The sequence below is a fragment of the Xiphias gladius genome, chromosome 20 (genome assembly GCF_016859285.1).
Source record: "Xiphias gladius isolate SHS-SW01 ecotype Sanya breed wild chromosome 20, ASM1685928v1, whole genome shotgun sequence".
In the NCBI taxonomy this organism is placed as follows: domain Eukaryota; kingdom Metazoa; phylum Chordata; class Actinopteri; order Istiophoriformes; family Xiphiidae; genus Xiphias; species Xiphias gladius.
In genome coordinates this window covers 4,812,780-4,837,630 of record NC_053419.1, presented here as the reverse complement: position 1 = coordinate 4,837,630, position 24,851 = coordinate 4,812,780, and the positions used below count along the sequence as shown (strand labels likewise).

At 43.7% G+C, this 24,851-nt stretch overlaps 3 protein-coding genes and 1 long non-coding RNA gene across 4 annotated transcripts; 2 read left to right on the top strand and 2 right to left on the bottom strand.

Annotated features, from left to right (window-relative positions):
* The first annotated feature begins 671 nt into the window (after positions 1–671).
* On the top strand, positions 672–6,137 carry LOC120806032. Its single transcript, XR_005709625.1, has 2 exons — positions 672–1,245; positions 4,464–6,137. It is a non-coding gene; the product is annotated as an uncharacterized LOC120806032 (long non-coding RNA).
* Positions 6,138–12,139: 6,002 nt separating this feature from the next.
* On the bottom strand, positions 12,140–13,806 carry LOC120806666 (growth arrest and DNA damage-inducible protein GADD45 gamma-like). Its single transcript, XM_040158034.1, has 3 exons — positions 12,803–13,806; positions 12,483–12,690; positions 12,140–12,361 (listed from the first exon to the last, which is right to left on the bottom strand). The coding sequence occupies exons 1-3, from the start codon at positions 12,901–12,903 to the stop codon at positions 12,140–12,142; spliced, it is 531 nt and encodes a 176-aa protein (XP_040013968.1). The 5' UTR covers positions 12,904–13,806.
* A 3,124-nt stretch (positions 13,807–16,930) lies between these two features.
* gadd45gb.1 (growth arrest and DNA-damage-inducible, gamma b, tandem duplicate 1) lies at positions 16,931–18,705 on the top strand. Its single transcript, XM_040158302.1, has 3 exons — positions 16,931–17,350; positions 17,470–17,677; positions 17,799–18,705. The coding sequence occupies exons 1-3, from the start codon at positions 17,208–17,210 to the stop codon at positions 17,910–17,912; spliced, it is 465 nt and encodes a 154-aa protein (XP_040014236.1). The 5' UTR covers positions 16,931–17,207; the 3' UTR covers positions 17,913–18,705.
* A 959-nt stretch (positions 18,706–19,664) lies between these two features.
* On the bottom strand, positions 19,665–24,294 carry nim1kb (NIM1 serine/threonine protein kinase). The gene is made up of 4 exons (XM_040157681.1): positions 23,875–24,294; positions 23,079–23,380; positions 21,989–22,257; positions 19,665–21,172 (listed from the first exon to the last, which is right to left on the bottom strand). The coding sequence occupies exons 2-4, from the start codon at positions 23,350–23,352 to the stop codon at positions 20,423–20,425; spliced, it is 1,293 nt and encodes a 430-aa protein (XP_040013615.1). The 5' UTR covers positions 23,353–23,380; positions 23,875–24,294; the 3' UTR covers positions 19,665–20,422.
* Positions 24,295–24,851: the final 557 nt, after the last annotated feature.

Here is a 24,851-nt window from a genome sequence, read left to right as displayed (position 1 = left end):
GACAACGCTTGGAGAAGGCCCTTTCCTATTTCAACATACCAGTGCCCCGATACAGTAGAGAAACGGTTGTCCCAAGTCGGTGTGGAGGAACTTGATTGGTTTCTGTGTGGGACCTCACCAAAACTCTTCGGGATGAGTGGGAGCAAATCCCTGCAGCCAGATTTTTAAAATCCGGAGAAACTCCTGAAACCAGAAGAGGAGGCTCTTATAGCAGCAGATTAATGCCCATGGTTTCAGACTGAGATGTTTCACATGTGGGTTTAATATTCAGGTGTCCATATACTCTGGCCATGTCTTGTGAGTTCTTATACATCTGAAGTTAACTATCCCAGACCAGACACTCACCTCTTTTTTCAGTCTGAGAGTTTACCAGTGCCCCCCCCCGGGTCTGTGTTTCTGACTAGCTGCAGGAGGCTTTGTGTCCTGCAACACACTGATACTCAGAGTCAGTGAAGCGCACGGATCCAATTTGCTGTGTGGGAGCATTAGAGTATTAGACTCCTGTGTTAATTTCTTTCTGAAATGACTTCCAGTCTGTTTCGTGTGCACCCCGGGACGGAGACAGGGGGAGAGAGAGGTTAAGAGAGGGAGACGAAGAAGTGTTGTGTCGCTCACGAATGTTTCGTTCGAAAGAACAAATCTTTTGCGTGAGCGAACAGTTCGTTCTCAATCAGTTCTGAATCAGTTCAGCTGAGCTCGCAGTCAGTCGCGACTCACTGAGTGAATGATTCAAGTCGTTCATTCGCAGGAGGAACGGGGTTCGTTCAAGACAGCAAATACACAGCTGATTCGGGATTGGTCTTGGATTGCAATCCAGATATAAGACATTATCAAGATTGATATTATATGCATAGGCTAACATTTATTGTTACCGAGTGTGTGCGCACACACACACACACACACTCACACACACACAATGTTACTGTTTTGAAAAGAGGGCAGCTATGAGGATACACTCACATGTGTGTGTGTCGCTGCTAATCTGTATATATTCTTTGTCGATTTGTGGATTTTATTGCATTTTACTGTTTTTAAGCCAGTGTTTCATGGTCTTCCAACCACTGACCAAACAAAGATTTGCTGCTCTTTTTTCTTTTTTATTACTTTTATCACCTTTTGAACTCAATTAGCCGTGGATACACACAAACTGTTTTGGATTTTATGCTGCTTGGGACTACATCCCACCTTTGGCTGGGAAACTAAGGACAATCTACTCGGAGGCGACCGACAGCCCGGATACTTGAGGTAATTCCTATTAGCCTGCGGGACCTGCAAACTAACCTGACTAATTATGTATGGAATATTCCAGCTGGGTTACTCTCCCAAACTCCAAATAACAAGAAAGAGGACACATAGGAGGAGGAGGAGACGAACCAGGAAACTGAGCAGGAGAGCAGGACTCAGAATGAAACTCAAACAGGACAATCAACCAGATCGCTGCCCTCTGTCATCCTCAGCGACGTCTGCTACCTGAGAAACACGATAGATGAACTTCAAGCGGATGTTAACTACACACATGAATATAGAAATGCTTCCATCACCAAGATGGAAGCATTTCACAGAAACTTGGCTTGACAGTCGTGTAGGTGGTCATGCAATTCTTTATTAGCGGTTTTGGCACCCCATTAAGACTCGATAGAGAAAAACAAATTACCGGTAAAGTACACGGACATGGAGCTTGTATTTATATCAACAAGCGCTGGTGATCCACAAACATCATCCGTGTGAGTCTGTGTAAGCCTGATATAGAGCTCGTGGCTGTGTCACTCCGTCCTTCTTTATCTACAAAGAGAATTTCCCCAGCTATTTTCTATTCGAATTTACATCGGTCGCAAAGCCCATGTGTACACTGCCTCTGAACATATCGTGATTGCTGGAGACAGACTGGAACCGATTTCACCTGACTCCCCCAAATGTGTATATGTTGGGAGATTTTAATCACTGCTCCATGGAAAAATCTCTCAAAAGATTCCAGCGATACATCACACGTGCCACAAATTTCGACACAGTTCTTGATAAGTGCTACGCTTGTGTTCCAGGGGCCTGCAAATCTCTGCCCCTCCCGCCTCTCGGAGCTGCTGATCATAATCCCATTCTGCTCGCCCCTGAATACAGACCAGTTGTACGGGGAACAGAGAAAGTGGTCAAGTCTATTAGACAGTAGGCTGTGCAAGGCACTGACGCGCAAAGGGGGTGTTTTGAACCTCGGGTCAAACACTGAACGATTTGGTGAACGGATCTTTGCGACAACTCTTTTTTAATGAACTGATTCCAATGGCTCAGTGCACTGAGAATAACTGGTCTGCCCATTACTAAGATGAAGGGAAAAAGCAGAGACAGAATCTTTAGTGCCTTATCTTTGATTGATGTTAAATTCCAGCATCTTTTTAAGAGAATATTAGAAGTAGACACTCTGTCACCTGTAAAACAAATCATTTTGTTTCTGAATAACATGGAGGAGGTTGCATAGGGTTTTTTTTAGCTCTGAGTATTGTCTCAGAACCACCAACTGTTTATGAAATTAATGTAAAATTTGCACTGAATTTGGACGTAAACTTGGCTAGTATCAGGGTGATTCTGGCAAGGTTGATCTGTAGGGGATGAACTTCTCAGTTTGTACTTGCTGGTTATTGGACGTGACCACCCTTTACCACGTGACCGACGTTCATGTTGATTCTCCTGTGAACTTAGTGAACTGAAAAGCCCGTGCTAAAAATGTCAGTTACTTAACTCCGGGATTTGATCCTGAAGGAGGCAAATTGCCAAAATGTTGATCTTAAGAACTTAACAAGGATTGCATCAGCGCTAACATATTTTTATTAATGTCTAAGTGAACATCTATTTTCCTGGTGCTGAGATTCGAAAAAAAGAAAAAAAACCCACAGCACTTCAGTCTGAACTGTGTGTCTCCAGGTCGAGCAAAATGTGGCTGTAATGGTGTCATTGTGCTTTAAACTCTCACTCATCTGTCTGTCGGCAGTTGAATGGACTGTGCATGAACATAAGGGCCTAAACATGTCAGTGCCTGTAGTTTGTTGCCATACTCCACTCACAGCTGCAGGTCTGTCTGAAGGGAGCATGGATGAATCGCTAACACAGCGCTCTGACCACACACATCCTCTATTGACTGAGTAAACTGTGAGCTGAAAACATGGGCAGCCTGTTTCTCCCTATGCGGCCCGTCCTCGTGTGTGGGTGGTCTGGTTGTCGAGGCAGGGAGACGCAGGTTTGCTCCCCATTCTGTGGAATATGTGCTGAGGCTGCTGCTCTCCTTTCACGGTTCGAAATTCAACTTTATTGTCTGCTCAGGAAAATGGAAACAGGGCTCAAACCGCTTTAGAAGTCACCTGACACTGCAGGAGGACACACAAAAAACATAACAATTACTAAAATTGTCTAGTCATTCATGGTTAATGGCCTGGTGAGTGCACGTCCAGAGATGGAAACTATTTTGTTTTTGTATTCCTTCTTTTTTTTTCCATTCTCTGTGTCTTAACCAGTGCAACGGACAGGGTGTGTTGACTTAAAGGATTACTGTGAAACAAGTGTTTCTGTTAGTGTGCTTGTTAGCAGCTGGGAAACATCTGGAGAGAGGGATAGCGGCAGATAACGTGTGAGGGAGGAGGAGAGGCATAGAGGTTTTGGATGAGGACAAAAAAAAAAGGCTCCAGTGGTTTTACATGTAAAGCTCATGTTACCCATCATGTGTAGTGCTACTCAGCCTGTGAAAACAGCAGAATAATGTCTACATGCAGGAGCTTTGTCAAGTCTGAGAAGCTAACCCTAATGATGCCATTATGATGTCATCAGGGTTACCCTGACTTGGGCTTGGAAATTACAAATTGAACAGAAAGTATAATAGATATGTAAGGTGCAAGTCCCTTTCTTCTTGTTTTACTTTGGGATTAAGCATCTGCCATTTTTTTCCTCCCAGGTTCAATTAACAAATATAAATCAGAAATAAAAATCCATGGGCAAAAATAAATGTGATCAAGGTACTGGTACCTTTCAGACATAGAGGTCATTCAAAGTCCTTTTTTAAAGGCAAATGAAAGGATTAGAATAACCTTCAAACCTCAGAATTTAGAGGAAAAAAAATCAATGAGAATCAATACAAATTGGAAAATAAAGGAGACAAGAAATGCAATTACAGTGCAGTAATAAGTTGCCCCAAATTTAACATAAGAAATGAATTGGCATTAGAGAAAGTAGCTATTGGAAAGCCCACTGGTTGTGTAGCTATCCATGTTTGCCTGTGTCTGTACGTCCTCGATAGCCTCAGTCAGCATGTAGAATTGGATGTCGATTAAAAAAACAGAGAAAAGTGGCTAGTGTTTTTGTAGGTAATATTTTGTGTTATCTTTTGGCTCCGCGTTCAACTGAATGTATTTACTGGGTTTAAAAAAAACCTCGGAGAATTCCTTATTTTGTCATGATCATCCTGATCATTCATTTGAAAATAGGTTTCATCAAAACCAGATTGCCTGATGCCAGCAGTCGAATTCGTCATGCACTGTGATGCGGGAGCGACTGTCAACCACCAGGTGGGGGTGTCGCGCTGCGCTCATCGGGGCTCAACGGAGGAGCAACGTCTTCGTGCCCGAGAGGACTGGAAGCACAGCAACCTGCAGTACCACGGTGACGCCGCTGGGTGGCGCACGATGACGTGTTCACCGCCCTCAACTGCACATGGGGCTTTTCCCCCTCTTGGCTGAGTTCAGACTCAAACTCCCGTCGCACCTGAGTGTGTTTGAAATAGTGGCTCCTAACTAGGGGGTGGGGGCCCCTGTTACAAGATAATAATCTCTTTGTGTTGTGTCAGGTATTTTGTACTTATTATTCATACTTATACATATTTATCTTCCTTTATATATACTATTATAACTTTGACAATAATGATTCAAAGGTTTTTGCACTACTGGGCTAATATTTTTGCACAAGCCATGCATCTGGTCTATATAGAGACCCAAGTGATGCCAAAATATCTCAAGTAACCATGAAATTGCAGAATAATCAAATACATTTTTAAACTCAGCACATTATGATGAAATGCAATGTCCCCCCCTGCGCTCTTAGGCAGAGCAAGAAGCGCTGGTGTGAGCCTTTATTTAGTCTTGCATATCAGTTTAAACGCTGACCAGCTCAAAACCTCGCCAGCTTTTCGTCAGGGTGGAAATAGTTAAAAAAAAAAGAAAAGAAAAAGAAAAGAAAGACAAAAGGTTACTTTGAATAATCCAAAATATGTTGCGGATTTAATGTGTAATGGTAAATTCTTCCAATCAAAGGGAGCTTTAAAAGTTTTTTTTTAACCTGTTTCTGACTGATCAGAGTATCTCATCTTAAAAAATACAATGAAACCGCTTCATATAAACTGGGTTATTAAAATGAATGCGTTTAAAAATTCTCTGGTATTTAAAGACAGCAGATGACCTGCCGTGTACATATCACAATGGTGGGTATTAAAAGAAACATTTCAAAATAAACCTATATTAACTATTGAGCTTGGAATTACATTTTTTTTTTTAATTTTCACATAGTTCATGTCATGTATCTTTTTCTTGTGCTGCTGCAAGATGTGAATTTCCGCCATGGGGGTCTAGGGGGCGCCGTAACAGCACTTTCCGGTCAGATGTGCACTCTTCTGTTTTCTGTATTACACTGGCACTTCACTGAAGAGACAGAAAGTTCTGAAGATTTATCTGCGCAGTGGCAGTGAGTGCAGTGTATTTGAGAATTAGTACAGCCATTCCCAAATAGGCTGCAGTTTGTCTTTTTACTTTGAAGTGAAGGAATAAGACATTTGCTATTAATGTGTGAGTTTGATATGAATCCTGCAAGATGCATTGATTTATTTCATTGATCTGATTTGCTCGTTCTGTCATTGACTGATTGTTTTCACTGGATAGCTGATAGAGAAATCAGCTGAGCCAAAAGTCCTCTGTTGATTGACAAAAGCAAATGAAGAACGTTATCAAAACATACCTTTAAAAACAGTGATACCAAAAATGATTTTAGACGATTAGGAAAATGTAAACTAATATGTCTCGACTTGTGGCTTATAAAATGATATTTGACATTTTGGAGAACTACATATACATGTTGTAAAGAGAGAGGAAATAAAATATTTTTCAACACAACTCCTCAATTTGTCTTTTTTCCACCCATCAACACTAATCGATCAGACACACACTGATCATCCTCAAGCACTAAAACAACAAAGTGCCCTCCTACCTATCCGGCTAATTGAGACACTGTGTTAATGGCGACACCTCTGCAGCCAATCAGAAACCAGAGATGTGGTGTCTCCGGGTAGAGAAGGGGGCAGAGCTTGAAATGCTGTTGGCTGGGTTTCTCCTAATGATTCCTGAACAGATGAAGTGCCTGGTCCATATGGCAGACCTCTGGGACTCCTTTGTCCGGTGACTGATGTGACTCACGTCAACTTTAAAGGCTCCCTCCTTCACTTTAACCCCTCCCCCCTTCTCCTGCTGCTGATCTGCAGGATAACTGGGGAGTCAGCTCCATGTTGATCTGGCAAAGTGTGCCTTTCGTTTTGTATACAACCTCCCCCCTCCTCACCCCTGCAGCCCTGCAGCCTGCACACTCACAGCTCCAGACTTTGTTTTTAGTGAAAGGGACCGTCTCAAATGTCCCGTGCAGCCAACAGCAGCTGCTCCTGGACCTTGCCATTCTCCAGCACAATAGAGGAGAGTGAGCTGGGGTCTCGGTGCACCTTTGTGAGGGGCCCCTCCTGTCGTTTTTCTGCTCTTTGTGCCCATTGATAAGGGTGTAGAGGTGCTGGCTCTAGCTTTTGTCTGAGTTTTGTTTGGTGAGGGTGTGCAGTGGATGGGGGGGGGCGCAGTACAAGCACATTTAGCCATCAGATCTACGGCACACACATTGCATGAATGCACGTAGAGACATACACTCAAGTGTTGTGCAGTTCAGTCTCAAGTCCGGTCTGGTCATTATTACGTAAATGATTGTGATTTTAGTCTCAGTTTGGTGACGAAAACAACAATCATTTGCATCCAGAACTCTCCCAAAGTCCAAAGTCCTGAAATATGGTAGCATCTCCAATGTGCAGTTGAAAGCTCCAGAAAAAGCTAGTAACTGGACATTGAGATAAATTTATTTTTATAATTCTTTTGTCAAACCACTATTTTCAAGAATGAACTTTTATGCTAAAGATTCATAATTTGCCATATTGGCTACCTCAAGCACAACACGCACACACAGTGTCGCTGTAGGGTCTGAAGGAAGCCCTTGAGGGCACCAGCACTGAATGGAGAAGCAGACCAGTGTTTTGGCAACAGCTGGCAATGTGTGTGTGTGTGTGTGTGTGTGTGTGTGTGTGTGTGTGTGTGTGTGTGTGTGTGTGTGTGTGTGTGTGTGTGTGTGAGCTGTCAACTCTGAGTCCGCTTTGCCTGTACAAGCTGCAACACTGAGTGTAAACAGATAAAAATAATTTTATCATCACAAAGTATCTATTTATTTACAGTCTAGTAACTTCCAAAGATAAAATCTGATGCAAACAAAGGCACTTTCACTTTCAACTAAGATCTAATTAGTTTGTGATAATGCAGTGTTGGGCATGTAAAAAACACTGTTTTCCTACTGAAGTTCTCAACTGATATCCAAAATGATAATGTAGGATTACTGCATGAATGTTTTTGAATTATGCAAATGCAAAAGATGTTTAAAAAAAGAAAGTAATCTGAGGAATATTTTAGTGCACAATTCAGTCCACCAATAAAAGAAGAGCAGCGTGCGGGGGCCTCAGGTTTGTTAATGTAATTATTGATTAGATTCATCATGAGCAGAAACAGGCCTGACTGATGGAGATCAGAAGCAGAAATTAGCATCAACAGCTGATGATGGAGGGAATGGACGTGTGTGTGTGTGTGTGTGTGTGTGTGTGTGTTTGTGTGTGTGTTTGTGCGCGCGTATACATAAATCTGACTGAATGCACACATACAGGGGTACACATTTGACCCTGAGCCTGTTCTGACCTGCAGCACAACAGCAGCATGCTTATGGTAATTATGGAGGGCGATATTAGCATAGCTAAAAAATATATTAGCATAGTTATCAGACAGAGCAAGTCATCAGACGTTAACCTCTGAAACTCTTCAACTAAGTCCTCCATCTTTACAGCGGAGACAACAGAGATTTTTTTCCCCAAAAATGTAGAGTACAGAGGAGATCCCAAAGATAGAACATGTATAAAACAGAGTTTGAATCAAATGAACAGATGAACAAAGGTTTTATGGCTTTAGAAACATAATGCCCTTGTGTCTTGGTTAGATTTACTGACATGATTTTGAGACTAATATTAACTTACTGTCTGTTATATTCATTTTTTTTTTAACCAAATCTGCCACTAAAAAATAAATAGATAAACAAATAAAATAAATAAAATTTAGATGTGTTTTAGACTGAAGGGTTATGCAGGAGTATGGTGCTCGTATCCTCGGCAGCCTGCTCAACAAACTATGAACACAGAAAAACACAAACACACACACACACACACACACACACACACACACACGTGCACACACAGTCAGCCCGCAGTCATTACCATCTGCCGCAGCTCTCCTGCTCACAGAAAAGATTTTGGGAGGAGGAGGAGACTTTTATGTTGAAAGGACACTTGAGAAGCAGCATGTGGCTCCAGCGGCAGAGCTCTTTGTGACCGGGGTTGAGACAGAGGGCAGCCAAGGTTGTTCAGGGTGACAGAGTTCAGAGAGAAGGACAGAAACGTCTGTTTGTGTACAGATAAACCAGTGAGCTTCAGAGGACCTCTTACGTGTATTTTTGAACTTTGGACAGGGCTGGGCTAGCTGTTTCCCCCCGTTTCCAGTCCTTATGCTAAGCTAAGCTAACTATATCCTGACTCCACCATAACATGAGAGTGAGGAACTGTTGAACGGTTCCTTTCAAGCACATTTTTGCAGATTTGATCATGATTCTCTCCGTTGAGCACAGTGATGTATCAGTGAGTGGATTCGGCTCCGTCCTGCTGCTGTGTTGGGACTTCAGACGTGTTTCTGCTGACTGCTGGGGGATGTTGTTGTTTGTCAGGATGTGGTTCTGAATGGGTGAATGGCAGCAGGCTTGTGCCGGGCACAGGACCTGCTCCTCCTCCTCCTCCTCCTCTCATCACAGTCCACTCCTCCCTTTCTCCTTTTCTCTCCCTTTTTCTCCTCGTCATTAAAGTGGACAGCAGATGGAGTGAGTGCTGGGATGGTTGCCGTGGAGATTTAAAGGGGTGATTGCGTTTCAGCTGGTCCTACTTTTTTTCTTGCTTTTCTGACAGGGAGGGTTTGTGTGTTTGTGTATGTGCACATGTGGGCGTGCAACACAGCGAAGTGGGACAGGACCGTACAGACTCAGAATCAGTCATTCTACTACTTCTTTGATCTTTTTGGGTTTGATTTTTTATTCTGGTAAAATGCATGTGTAATGTCAAGTTGTGATGATCAACTTCAAGAGAGTTTAAAAAAAAACAGAAGTCTGTGTGTGTGTGTGTGTGTGTGTGTGTGTGTGTGTGTGTGTGTGTGTGTGTGTGTGTGTGTGTGTGTGTGTGTGTGTGTGTGCGCACGCGTGTGAGTCACAGTGGGGTGTGGGGTCTGCAGCAGCTGTTGGCTCCACAATAGATCGCAGTGACATGCAACATGCAGGTCAAAGAGACTTTAGAGTTTGAATCCACAGACACAAAAGCCTCTTAAAGATTCAGAATCACACGAGAGAAAGAAAAGAAAAACCAACGTGTGCCAGGAGCAAAAGATCACTTTCATTAAGCTGCAGCTTCAGTTTGGTTGATGTTTCCTTAACTTTTACAAAGAGAGCAAGCTCGTGGAATAAAACTCCTACTGCTGTAAATGATTGTAGTTGAAGTCAGTCTGACATTTTTGCTGAATCACTGAACCGCACAAAGTCAGAAAACGTGTCACCAGGTCCGAGTCGCCGGACGTTTCAGTCCTGAACAAACTTCCTGTGACTCAGTTGAGTCTGACCGGGGAACCTGGCAGACTATACCACTACACAAAAAAGGGGGTGAGGTGAGAGGATGGAATTCGAACCTGAACAAAGCCCTATCAGATGCCAAGATGCTGCAGCAGTGTGATGCAAGATTTTACAACTCTGGACAGTTATCTGGGAAGGGATGTTTTGCTTCTCTGTCTTAACAGTATACAGCAGAGTTAGCATGATGCTACAGGGCATGGCACTTTCACCTGGTTTGTGTGCATGCAAATATTTGATTGGCCAAATAAACAACTTTTTTGCCAGACACGCTGTGCTTTTTTTTCTGCTCTGCCAAAAAAAAGTCCTGGAATGAATGACATAGCCGTGTCAAGCTAATGCCAACGTGAACTTAACCCGGTATCCATTAAAACAGTGTGACATGTTGGGAAATACGCTCATGTGCTTTCTTGCTGAAAGTTAGATGAAAAGAATGCTGCCACTCTCGTGTGTGTGTGTGCTAAATGTGCCGCTATAGCCACCAAAATGCAGCTTGTCGTTTTTACACTTCGGTTTTTGAACTAATTAAACAAACACAATGCAATGTGTTGATTAGTGAGTTTTAGAAGAGCTGGTAGCTGGATTCTGTTACCTTTAGATTCAACCATGCAAGCTGTTACCTTTTTTTTGCAGTCTGAGACATGAGCTTTAATAGCAGTCTTTGGCAAGAAAGTCAAGAAGATATTTCCCAAAATCTTGAACTGTTCCTTTAGCCTTGGACTTATATGCATAGTATTTGACCCAAATTTATTCAGAAATTGAGTTTTATGAATAGTTTATGAAAAAATTGATGTTTTCAGAACAGGTTTTTTGTGGTCCATCGATCCAGGAAGGGTTGACGTTAATGACCGAGTGAAGCAGAGCAGGGGCTTCTGGCACAACTTCCCCAACTTCGGAGGTGCATCGATGAGGGGAAATGATGGATGATGGAGAAACCCTGATGAAAGTCACAAGGCGAAACACGTTGGTTTCAGAGTAGAGATGACTGTTGGTCATCTGTCGTATAGCCTTGAGCTAATATCCGTCTCAATAACAAAACAGTTGATCAACACAAGCCCCAACTCCAACCATTTCTGGTGAAAGGCACTTTACTGGTTTTGTTTCACTATCTCGCATTTATATGTAGGGAGGAGTTTTCCAAATCACAAACCTCTCCAGAGCTGAATATACAGTATGTGTGATATATAAAGATTTATAAAGACATGACATTTTTGCTGTTGTTTGGAGTTGCAGATCAGTTGAATTTGTCCAGACTACGATTTGAAACGGAAACTTTTACAGAAAGCCCCAGAAAGAGCCCCGAAAGTCAAAAAGTCAAACCAGACAGGAGCAGGTTTTTCCAAAGAAAAGGTCCGTATGGCACTGTAATCTAAGATTAAAAGGTCAAAGGCCAGTCAGAAAGCAACACTGGATTCAATTCTTTTATTTTTAGGCTTTCATCATACAAAAAAATCAGACATTCAGTGAACAAGTTATTTCATTCGACAAAGAAAAAAAATAAAGCTAGGGTGAAATCTTCAGGGAGTCCTATATTTTCTGTTTTAGTTTTTTTTTTTTTTCAATTTTCAAGATTCAAGCTTAGGTTCACACAATTCTTTTTTTTTTTTTTCATTTAAACACTTTTTGTATTTTTTCTCTCAAAGTGAAATATCTAAAGTGAAACCTTTAGATATTTTTTTCCAATTCTTTTTTAAGAATATCATTTTTGTCATGGTTAAATTTCTAAAGTGAAACCTTTAGAGAATTAGGACAATTCTGGAAAGTGGGAAACATTTCCGCTGATTGCAACTGTTGTCATGTTGCTCAGCAAAGAGGACATCTTTAAAAAGTCCCTTTTTAAGAAGGCCTCTTTCTCAGCACCGCTTCTTCTCCTGCTTTGGCGTGCTTCAACGTGCGACTTTCGCTCTGTGGGACCACAGGACGCAGAAGTTGCTTCTCCTTCCTCTCCAAACCTCATCCGCACAAAGAATGAGGGTCGATGTGTCGCTCTCGTGGCATGCCCGACCTCGTTCACATAAAGAATGAGAGTCATCTTGGCATGGACGGGACAAGAGGCGACGGTTCACGGGGCCCTCCTCGGGCGGCGCCCGCGCTGCCTGGACGGGAATCCTCCTCAGGAGTATCCAGGGATGAGCAGAAACAGGGTCATCCTGTTCATCAGGATGGGTATTTCCAGTTGAGAAGCTTCACAGCATCCGAGCAAGAGAGGAGCCGAGTCCCAGATCAGCGCCGGGAGGCTGATCTCAGGAACCCAGTCGTTCAGACGCCGGCTCTCCTCACAGAACAGGTGCAGCTTCTCCAGAGCAGGGTCCTCCCAAGACCCCTCAGCTGGGTTCTGTACAAACAGGAGGGCAAAAGAGGTTTTAGTCACGTGTATCTTTGAAAACAGCCTCACCTATAGACATCTGAAAGAGTGAAAGAAAAGAACAGAGTCGCGTCAACTGAGCCCCACATACCGTGATGAGGACGCAGTGGGCGTCTTCCAGCTGCTCCGCCTTGGCACCAGCAATCTCAGCCAGACGCTGCATGTCGCTCACCCTGACGATGCTGATGTCGTTGTCGAAGCAGAAGGACTGGATGAGGGTGAAGTGGATCTGGAGGGCGATGTCACACTCGAACTCCTCATCCATGGCCAGGACGCAGAAGGACACGCTGTCCGGGTCGCTGTGGACAAAGAAGAGACACCTCCTGTTAGCCACATCTCTTAGATATTGATCAAGTTGCGTCATCAGGGAATATGCCGAAGTCATATTTAAGTCATGTTTAGTGTACTTACTCAGTCATAATTTTAGCACTCTCGTAGACTCCAACAGTGAGTCTGTCCTCGCTCTGGGCACAGAGCAGAGCTTCCCTCAGAGATTTTCCAGGAGACTGCATGCTTACGTTGTATCTCAGAATTCAGCTGATGTGGTCAAAGAGTCCAGAGAAGGGCGTTTGCGCTGCTTCCTAGAATCTGCCTGCATTTATACTGCAGAGCCGGCACACGCTCACTCCCTGATTGGCTGTTTGGGGCACAATGATAACAACAGGCCTGCAGCCCCCACCCCACCCTCGGGGACACGTGCCTATAGAAAGTCTTAGAAAGTTGGGGGCAGCTTTGGTTGGAAGGATCAGATGTAGAAGCTCTCTGACCTTTAAATGATTCTTTCAGCTTACATGAATAAAGAAACCACACAGGAAGACCAGACTGCTGTCGTCAAAGTCCTCAAAGTTTTGGATGAAATAGAAGCAGCCAATAACTCCCATTCAAACTGACAGAGGACCATACAATGGCGTTTGCATGTGAACATCTACAGGATTTGACATCACAGCTGAATATTATGCAAACCATGTCACTGTGCTGTAGGTTTTTAATGTAACTTTATAACATTCCAAGCAGTTATTGATTTTCACTCATTTCCACATGGTATGAAAATCTGTTAATAGACTCTCGAAAATTGCTTGAGTAGTGTAGTCCATCACTGTGAACATCTGCGATCATTTTTGTCAACTTACATTATTGTTCCAACTTTACAAATAAGTCTGCACTTGAACTGTTACTATTCAATGATGAGTAACTATTAATAAAAACAAAGATCAATATCGATCAGTAGCTTCTCCCAAAACTCAAACAAGGTTCACGAGAATGTTATTGTTTTTCAGACTGCTCAGAAAATGAATGAGAAGCATTGGCACCCTGGAGCAGTACTATCAAGCTGACGTGAAACCTTCAAGAAGGGCTACATTCTCTGTTTTGTTACTGTCCTTCCATAGTGTGTCATATTTCAAGATTCAAGATTCAGAGTTTAAGATGTATTTCCCTACCAGTGCAGTTAGCCCTTGGCTTCCATTCATTTCTGTCCAAATGTGAAAATCAGACTTGAAACTTGCTTTAGGTTTGCAATCAATCACAGTGAGCATCATGTCTGTGTTCATTGTGGTCGAAATTGAAACTATTGCTATGAGGTTATACAGAGCAGACTTTTCAAATCACTCTGCACCTACTAATAAAAAAAAAGAAGCAAATACAGACTTGATGTTCGCTGTGACTGAACACACCTCAAGCAGGTTTCAAGAGTCTGCGGATTGTCATGTTGTGCAGAAACGAATGGAAGCCAATGGCTGACTGCAGTGGTAGGGAAACGCTTCGTGAACTCTGACTCTTGAAATCATCAAACGTGAAAAGAATATGCAGAGAAAATATAACACAAAATGTAACGCTTCTGGTGGGTTCCACTTCAGCCAGCACGTATTCATGTCAAAAGAAAGAACTTGTTCACTACATTGTGTTTTTTTTTTCTGTAAAACTTTCAAAACAAAAGTCTGAATTCAGAAAAAAAAATATTGTTCTCTGACTGTACCCAATTTAAGATTAAAGTTTGTGAAATTAAGTCTCATGCAGACCTTTGCTTCCTTAAACCTGCACAAATTTGGTTTTGACATTCTCTTTTTTTTGTCTCCCTCTTTTTTTGGAGTTTATTTAAAATCAATATTTTACCTCTGAATGTCCCTATACTGCAATTGAAACCATGAAATTTAAAACTGTGCCTACATTTGAACATGTAGCGGATACTGTATTATGTTTGAAGTTAAGAAGATTAAAACTTGCAAAAGCACCTTCAGATTTTTGCAGAGGCCTTATTGGCAGGATCTTGTGCTGTAAGAGAAATAAAAATAAAAACTGTATGATAAAGTTTGTAAGATACAGTGGTTACTGATAAAACACTGACAAGCTGTAGATTATAGCTGTTTTAAGACTTCCTACGTTTAGATATCCACCATTTTAATTGTACTGGGAGTCTGACAGACTTTTAAAAACATAGACCAATTTCACTGCCAGAGCACGCTGGGCAGTGGCACGCGCCGCTGCTTTGCATGCTCAAAGCCGGTCCTCACTTGAGGCGCGTGGCATCTGGAGATGCCTGCATGCTTTATCTCTCAGTCTGCATCATTCTCCATAGCGACCGAGAGATACCATCTGTCCCCGAGGGGAAGGTGAAGGGAGGGTGGACAAAGGAAGTCAGGGAGCACCTGCTGGGCGTGATGGCCGCCGTTCTTCATTGCGCTGCAAGTAGGATTTTTAGGTCTCGGGTTAAACAACATCCGAACGCGGAACTGCAGCAAAATCACACCCACCTTTATAGAAGTTTGTCGTTTATTGCTCAGAATCACTTATTTGATCAATGAAAAAAAAAAATAAACGACAATTGTTGCGCCTTTTCTGTTTCTGCTAAACATCCCTCTATTTTCCTTAACCCCGAGTCATATTAGCACACACTCAAAGCAAAATATCCAAACAACTTTGACTTATCCTCCAGCTTTAGAGACTTCCATCCCTACAAAGAGGTTTAGGGCTTCGCCTTGTCGGCGCAGGTCACCAGAAAAGAGCTCTGACCACCAACACCTGTCGCGCGCCGCCGGGGAGGCCTCCGTCTGGCAGATGTGCTCCAGCGACAATAGGTATCGATTTGCACGCGCCTGCCCTGTGGCCATGCAAGCTGATCCTTCCTTAAATAGCTCAGTGTTTGAGTCTCTATCAGCTGGATCCAAACCAAACGTTGGCCCCAAATGTGAGCCCCGTCGGCCCGCTGATGCCTCGCTGAGTTTGCAGCACAGAAACCGCAAAACAAATGATTTTGTTGCTGCAATAATGTACAGATAAGCGATTTGTTGTGTAGCAAAACACACTGTCGTGCATTCTTGCACGTGTTTACAGCGCAAACTGGGGGTGATTTGGATCTGCCTTTACACGTCTGGCATACTTTGGAGATAACGTTTTTCATGGTGGAAGTTTAGACCGTAAGCTCTCCTCTTAGGCATTCAAATTTAATCAAAACTCAGACAACAGCCCGGCGAATGTGGAGACTTGCTGACAAAAGATCGGCGCGCCCTGGGGTCGGAGTTGACCTGGGTTTAGGAGAGAAAGGGGGGGGGGGGGTTGTCCCTCATAGCGACAGTTCTCCATCTGCCTCTCTGCCCTCCACCGAACAATAGCGCTGAATCAATCACCGCCAACCTGTGTCTCCAGCCCCCCTCCACTATTTACGCAGCAGCGGCAGGAGACCTGAGCTGATGCAAAATGTGTTTTGAATTACCCAAATAAGCACGAGCTGTTGGGGAGAAACTGCTCTGTCAGTGGGACAGACCAAATACAACCGTGCGTAAAAGTTTTGTCGCGCGTAAAAGCGAGAGTTTCCAGAAATTGGTTTAAATTAAATCCCAGATGAAAACATTTGGTGGATTTATGCACCAAGTACCAAACAAAAGCGCAATAAACTTCAGAAGTTTTCCTACAGAATTCATTCCGCGTGGCCCCTGAACTCCCCAGAGTAAATAAATAAAAACCAAGCAAGGATTTTCTGGACAGCTGATGGCCACGTGGTCCGCATGGGCCAGCAGTGCAGATTGCGCAGCACGCACAGCGTTCTGGCACGCGCTGTTCATTTGCATTTGTATGGGGGACCGTGATAATAGGGGGCTTCTGTGCGCACAATGGGGCCGTTTTATGGCCAGCCTCTAGTCCACAGATGGCATCATCCACCTGCCCTTTCTCTCTGCTGCTCGGGGGAGAGCGGGCGGGGGCGGAGGGGCCCTTCACACTTTCTCCAATGTTGTTGCTGAAAATGCAAGAAACATTATTGAGACTTTGTTGTTTTTCTGTCACCGGAGTTCATATTTGGGATAATGATTTTTAAAATTTGACAAGTGGCGTATTGGGCTTAAAATGATTTCTAGATAATTCCTGCGTCTCCAAAAAGAACAAGAAGACGCGTCTGAGCCATTTTAGAGTTCTTGCAAATGCACGGGGAAACGCAGCCTGCAGGCCTGCGAGTGGAATCGCCTGCTGTGTTTTCGTTCGTTTGCAGGGAAAGTGCTTCAAAGTGATCAAACTTCTTTTTTTTTCTCGAGAAGCTATTTTTAGTGTCGGGCCAGGCTGCAGCGCTCCGAGGGGGAGCGTGCGTGGCTCGATGACCCCCATCAATCTGCCACGAGCCGGAGTGTGACAATGGCATTATCATACCAATACACCATTCAGCTCCAGCCAATCAGGGCGCAGCGCTTTCACTGCCCCGCACGAGCTGGAGAGTATAAAGCAGGGCGGTTGCGGGTTTGAAGGCACTCTGCTCCCCTTCGGATTTACTCTCCGACCGAACTCTCTGAAGCTCTCGCCTTTTTTTCGGAATATCTTCGCCATCTTCACCATGACTCTCGAGGAGGTTCTGATCCAGAAACCCAGCGAGCGTGCTCAGTGCGCCGGCAAAGCCCTTGAGGAGGTCCTGGTGTCCGCAAAAGACAACGACTCCCTCACCGTCGGTGTCTACGAGTGCGCAAAGGTTATGAATCTGTAAGTATGAGACTCTGCTTAAGACAATAAAAGTTATTTTCGTCAGTCAATTCAGACAGTTTGTGTGATGTTTTGGACGGAATCTCATGGGCTTTTTTTCCCTTATGCCTTCTCCACAGCGACCCGGACAGCGTGTCCTTCTGCGTCCTGGCCATGGATGAGGAGTTCGAGTGTGACATCGCCCTCCAGATCCACTTCACCCTCATCCAGTCCTTCTGCTTCGACAACGACATCAGCATCGTCAGAGTGAGCGACATGCAGCGTCTGGCTGAGATTGCTGGTGCCAAGGCGGAGCAGCTGGAAGACGCCCACTGCGTCCTCATCACGGTATGTGGGGCTCAGTTGACGCGACTCTGTTCTTTTCTTTCACTCTTTCAGATGTCTATAGGTGATGCTGTTTTCAAAGATACACGTGACTAAAACCTCTTTTGCCCCCCTGTTTGTACAGAACCCAGCTGAGGGGTCTTGGGAGGACCCTGCTCTGGAGAAGCTGCACCTGTTCTGTGAGGAGAGCCGGCGTCTGAACGACTGGGTTCCTGAGATCAGCCTCCCCGAGCGCTGATCTGGGACTCGGCTCCTCTCTTGCTCGGATGCTGTGAAGCTTCTCAACTGGAAATACTCATCCTGATGAACGGGATGACCCTGTTTCTGCTCATCCCTGGATACTCCTGAGGAGGATTCCCGTCCAGGCAGCGCGGCGCCGGCCCGAGGAGGGCCCCCGTGAACCGTCGCCTCTTGTCCCGTCCATGCCAAGATGACTCTCATTCTTTATGTGAACGAGGTCGGGCATGCCACGAGAGCGACACATCGACCCTCATTCTTTGTGCGGATGAGGTTTGGAGAGGAAGGAGAAGCGACTTCTGCGTCCTGTGGTCCCACAGAGCGAAAGTCGCACGTTGAAGCACGCGCAGCAGGAGAAGAAGCGGTGCTGAGAAAGAGGCCTTCTTAAAAAGGGACTTTTTAAAGATGTCCTCTTTGCTGAGCAACATGACAACAGTTGCAATCAGCGGAAATGTTTCCCACTTTCCAGAATTGTCTTAATTCTCTAAAGGTTTCACTTTAGAAATTTAACCATGACAAAAATAATATTCTAAAACAAAAAAACAAAAAAACAAAAAACAAGCTTGAATGTCTTTTCTCTAAAGGTTTCACTTTAGAAAATGACTCGATTAAGTTAATGTGTAAAAAAATGAGAATTTGTAGGAATTATAAACACTTCATTATGTAATGAAGACAGAAAATGTCTAAAAAATGAAGATTTGATTTAAGATATTCTGATCCTGTTGGAGCAATGTTGGAAACAAACTTAATCATATCTCTAAGAGTTTCATATTCGAAATTGTAAGTGAAAATGTTTAATAAAAGGCAAACGATCATATCTTTCTTGTTTTATTTTTGCACTCTCTCTTGTGCTTGAGTTGTGTGTATTGTGTGTTTGGATGAAGGAGGGTTGGGGGGTCGGGGGGGGGGGGGGTAGGAAACTAAACAAAAGTTTTGGACTCAGCGAAATTTGCATGGAAGGCGCTAAGGCCTGTCATCTGCCTACTGTTGTCCCAGTTAAAAAAAAAAAAAAACAACAACTCTCCGGTCCCTCCCCGCGCAGACCTCATCTGCATGTGTATGGCGCGGCGCACAATAGCCTTGCTCCGGGCCCTGTCAGCTCTAGCAGTCCGCACAGAGCGCCTATTGTCTGGCCTGCAGATGTCTCTGCAGCCACGCCGCGCCATCTGCCGCTTCCTGCAGGTGGGGGTCGGGCAGGGCAGGGCTGGGAGGAGCCGGGGGTTAGTCAGGTTCCCCTGCCGGAGGGGGCAGTCGGGTTGGGTCTGACTGGTTTGGGCCGGTTGTGGAGACGAGAGGGGGGTCCTGAGTATCATCTGGTGTCCTGCCAGCTGCTGTCTGGGCTGCTATTTAGTCGCAGGCACTTAGTGAAACTTTGGTAAACAGGCCACAAAGACGCGAGATCAGCTCTGTTTAGGCGCCGCAGCAGCGGCAGCAGCAGCAGCTGCCGCCACCTGCTCCGAATCTCAGCAATGAAATCTGCGTTACGCATTAGGTTTTCACCACTTTATTTATCTTTTCATGAATAACAAGAGTCTTTTCAAGGGACAGAACTGGTTTAAGAGGGTGTAGGCTTTTTCTTTTCCCTATAAGAAACATTTGTAACAAGTATATTTCCTAAACTCGAAAGGAAAGGCCAAAATCATGTGCACAAATATTATATTTTGCATAGAAGGAGTTAATGCATTAGAGAAAATAATAAATAACTAATGTTTTGGTTTAAAAAAAAAAAAAACATCACAATAAACTAATTGTTTTTAGGATTGTTTGGCTCTGGGAACATTTAAAGGGCATTTCTCATTATTTTGCTAACATCTTACATAATAAACCAGTGGGCCCCCCCACTGGGCCCCAAGAAGATTAAAGGGATAAGAAAGAAAAAAAATATTTACACATAATTTGGTTAATACGTTTCAGAATAAGTTTTGCTTTTTCTTCTTTCACCCCTTCAGGCCTGAGAAGGATAATCAGTCTTTGGTTGACCGGCTGACAACTCATGTCCACACTAAGACACTAAGGCCATAACCTAGGCTGAAAGGTTTTAAGCAGCATTGCTTTATTTTAAGGGATCACAAGCCAAAAAAGGCTTGGAATCACTGGACCGAATGATTAATCACTTAACCAGAAAAACATAAGGAACAGATTAGCAGCCAGAGAATATACTGCCTTGCTGCAGTAGTTATTGCAAGTTTTACAAATGAATCTAAATTCATTGTTTCTGCAAGGGGCAACAATTTATACAGATGCTTTCACAATTATTACTTTTGTTTCACTTCATCAGGCACTTTCACATATACAGTGGGGTAGGCTATCCCAAAACGTTGCATTTGAAGGAATAAAACAAATGAATCAAAAGCTAGTACAACTTGTGAAAAAGTATTTGACAGTAAAACTAAACTGTCCCGTGCACAATGTAAAATGTAAAATAAAAAAAATCACTACTGCCACTGGTTCCGTGTTGGTATAAAAGAAGTCTGTGAAAAAAAAATGCGCTGAAGCTTCTCCAACAGTGTGTTATGAAAGCACACAGAGCTTGGAGGTGTGTCTGAGGCCCCTGTAGGCTCGGAGCCCCTCTCTCTTGGGGTCCCTCACCATCCCTCGGACCACAGGGAGACAGTCGCAGCCCCTGTTCTTCTGAACTCGATGCAGCAGGATTCGATAGACCCCGGTGACAGGGCTGCGGCTGTCTTTGGGGTGATTGTTCCGTAGGTGTTCCATGGTAAAGCCGAGCTCCTCCAGGGAGTTCCTGACGTCCTCCGCCTCTTCAAGGTCCCCGCTCTCTGAGTCCAGCAGGCTCTGCAGAGGATTCGCTGGTTCAGGAGGCAACAACGACCAGGGAAACTCCACAGGTAAGAGCCAATCGCAGCCCATCATCTGGTCGACGGCGTAGCGCAGGACTGGCTTCAAGCTGCCCTTGATAAGCTTCTGGCAGGGGCCGGGCACCCAGGGGGGGACGGTGTAGGCGCCTTCGATGATACAGCGGCGCAGCTTGCCCATGGTTTCGGCACGGAACGGCATGGTGCCGGTCACCATGAAGAAAAGCAGGACCCCCATGGCCCACACATCCACTGGGGGCCCCAAGTAGCAGTCGTCCCTGAAGAGCTCCGGGGCAGCGTAGGGCGGAGAGCCGCAGAAGGTGTCGAGGGCGTCGCTGCGGTTTGAAACCCGCGTACTGAATCCAAAGTCAGCCACCTTCACACAGCCGCTGCAGGTGAACAGAACGTTCTCCGCCTTCAGGTCCCGGTGGATGATGTTGATGTTATGCTGCAGAGCAAAACAGACATTTGGTTTGAAAATTCTAAATATTGAACAGATCTGAGATTGTAGATTATCTGTGGGCTTTGTTTTTAGTATAAAATAGACTGTAATATAAGAGTTTTGTCTCTGTTTTCACTTCTCATATTGTCCACTGTGCATGGACAGAGTTCCTGTGATCTCTGCAGCAATGAGCCTGCTATATAAATTGATAATATCTGCCGATTCTGTCTGCTGTAAATAAACTAACTTCTTGCTAGTGAGAACAACCCTCTAATATCATCATCAGTTCACCTAATAAGGATAATACACCAATCTTTTTAAGCATGGTAGCAAAGGTACATGTCAGTATCTCTGCCCTAATATCATAGGTTTCATTATCAAAAAAGTAATTCACACTAGTTTTTGTTTTTCTTGGATTTAAACTAATGTCTAAAGATAAAATCAAACTGAACTCTCAATGGTTGTATATTACAGTTTGTTCTAAATGAATTATTTTGAAACAATACTAATTATTTTGAGCCCTGAAAAATGTGGCCTTTTTTTCCACAGTTTTTTCATGTCATAGACAAGATGAAACAATGAATCAAAAGTAATTAGCAGATTCACTGATAGAAATAATTGAATTATCAAAACTAACTGTCATAAGAAAACAAAATTTTCAAGATATTTTCTTCAGTCCTTGATTTTGGATAAATATGATAAAAACCGTAATTCTTTAAAAGCAGTTGTGATTTAGAATTGTTTGATTACAACACAACCATTTAGGGTAAATAAATATAACTGCATGGCGGAAAAAAAAAAAAACAAAATCTAATCACTAACCATATATTTGATGGCAGAGAGGATCTGGGCGAAGGTGATCTTGCTGGAGCTGTCACAAAATTTTCCCTCGTTGCAGATCCTGTTGTGGAGGTCTCCTCCTCCGGCGTACTCCAGCACTAGGTAGAGGCGGCTCGGTCTCTCCATCACCTCGTACAGACGGACCACATTGGGGTGCTGCAGGGACTCCATGCTGCTGATCTCCCTGGAGAGCAGACGCTGGGCCTGAACGTCCAGCCTCGTCTTATCCAGGATCTTCAGGGCCACTTTGTCTTAGAGGGGGAAGGATGAAGGGACACAGAAACATTAAACAGCAGTCTGGTGGTCAACAGTGGGTTGTGGTAAAATAACTCTACTACAGAGGAGGATGCTATGCAGGACCAGAAGCTGAACATGGAACAGAAACAACATATAAGGACTTAAGCTGAAATGATGATCAGAAAATGAATCAATGGCAGTTTTTGGAATTGATTGTAAGTAATTTACATACTTACAATGGTTCAAGTTTTTTAAATTTGAGGATTTTAAAACTCTTTCACATTACTGTAAACTGAATACTACTGGGTTTTTGGATTGTTAGTCAGTAAAAATAAGTCAAATAAGAAGACATCACTTTCAGCATCTCTTTCATTATTTCAGTGCTGCAGCTATTATTTGCTTAATCAGTTATAATCCAATGTCAACAATTCAAGCAAAAACTGTCTCCTGATGTTGGGAATTTTTTAGCCTTTAACGACAGATCAACTCATAATGAACATAGTGGTTAGTTGCAGCTCTACATTACTTGGATATTTTACAGACTAAACTACTTACTTGAAAAAATATTTGTAATTAATAAATAGTTCAACATTGTATGGCCACCCTCTGCTGCTAATTCCTTTTCTTAAGCTATCCTCAAGCTGTCATTTTACAGAGCAAAGTTTTAAACTGGGATACCCTGCATTTTTATGTGATTGCATAATCATGACGGAAAGGGTCACAGGCAAAAAGGTTGAAATGGGACTCCTAAGGTGTGAGGGACAGATGGTCATCGGTGCTTCTTGGTTTTGATAAGTTTACTTTCCTTGTACAGTCAGATAGCATATACATCTACCTTTGGTAAGGGCGTGGAAAGCCAGTTTGACCCTGGAGAAGGTTCCGTATCCGATCTCACCACGGACCTTGTAGAAGCCCACCCTGCGGCCTATGATCAGCTCCTTGATGATCTTCTCGTCCTTGCACATGTCATTGGTGAGCTTCTGCAGGGGGGTGAGGCGATGCGGGGCCTCGGCCTCCTCATCCTCAGGGCCGGCGTCAGAGCTGTCCGTCAGGCTGTAGAGGCTGTGGTGGAGCCTGGTGTCTGTCACCTGGTACTGGCCTCCTGGCATCTCTGTAGGAGGCTGGAGATAAGTTCATCTTCAAGAACATAATAATGGGAATGCGTTATTATCTGCTCATGGTTTGTACAGACAGTAGTTAGTAGACAAAACTGCCACATGACAGTGCATCGTCATTTTGTAAAATTATAGTAAACTAAAACCAGCTAAACTGGAAATACTTCACAGTCAACTCAGATAATAAAGATGTTAAAATTTCCCCACAAGGGTTTGCTTGTGAGATCAGATGTCAAAAGCAGCTGCAAAATGGGCCTAACTCATTAACTTAATGTACCAGGACTTATTGAGGAACCAATCGCGGCAAATATTAACGTATAAGCGAGTGATTTGCTCCATGAAGCCCTAAATATTCTATCTAGATTTTTCCCTATTTACCACTTGAAGCCTAATTTTCCTGCTATTTCCTGACATAATACTCCTCCAGTGCTTCACTGAAGCCATACCACTGAAGATTTAAGACTATATCAATGTATTAAGTACAAATTTTTAGAAGGTAGAAAACAAGATTCTTACCAAGTTTCCAAATTGGTGCTCTGCATCAAAACACAGCCATGGAGTCCATTGCAAGCAAAAAAACTAAGAAAAACGACAAAGTGCTTCTTTTTAGCCCAATTGGACCCAGGAAAAATGAAGCCGGACTCAGTTTGTGCCAAATCATCTCAAAAAGTGTGATCCCACTGAGCAGAACACTGCCATCCGTCTCTTTCCTCTCTAACAGACTACTGTACACTGATGGCCAGCAACACAGGAGGGGAGGGGACACATGCTTGAGCCATCAGCCGAGTGGACAGCCAGTATGTGCTCCCCTGGCCACACCCCTCACTGCTCACCTCTCCCTGTCTTCACCCTCTCCTCCTCAATGAGGGATGAACGATGAAGGCGGTGTCATGAACTCTGATCCTGTTTCCGTTTAGGTCTGTCCCAATCCCTTAATATGTTAACATCAGTCCATGGTGGCAAAAATGACACCAAAAACATGCAACAGATGTTTACATGTATTTGTATCTACAGAATATGTGATCAGAATGCATTGGGTTGCAGGTTTAGGAGAACACACGTGTGTTATGCAGCAAAGGTTGATCTCCTGGCTATTGTGAAGATGAAATGTTATGCAACGGTATTACCCAATGTTCCCATAGAGATTAGCTCTCTGTCCCCCTTAGACACTGGCTGAGCAGAACAGATAAAGAGATTACAAAGCATGAGGTCAACGCTTCACCAGACAGAGCCTCTTCATTCAGGTGTGTGTCCCTGTGAGCAGCAGTGGAGGGACAGCAGGGAGTCACTACAATCAAAAGACATCGAGACATTTACCAGGGCACAACTTAATCTATTTTCTTTTACGTAATGCAAATGTCGTTTGTGTCTTGCAGCCTGATCAATACACGACTGATACTTACGGACAATTTCAGCTTATCACATACAGATCTGTATCGCTATGAATGTCGATTTCTGACTAATCAACCCACTGCTTCAGCTCTACATTCTTT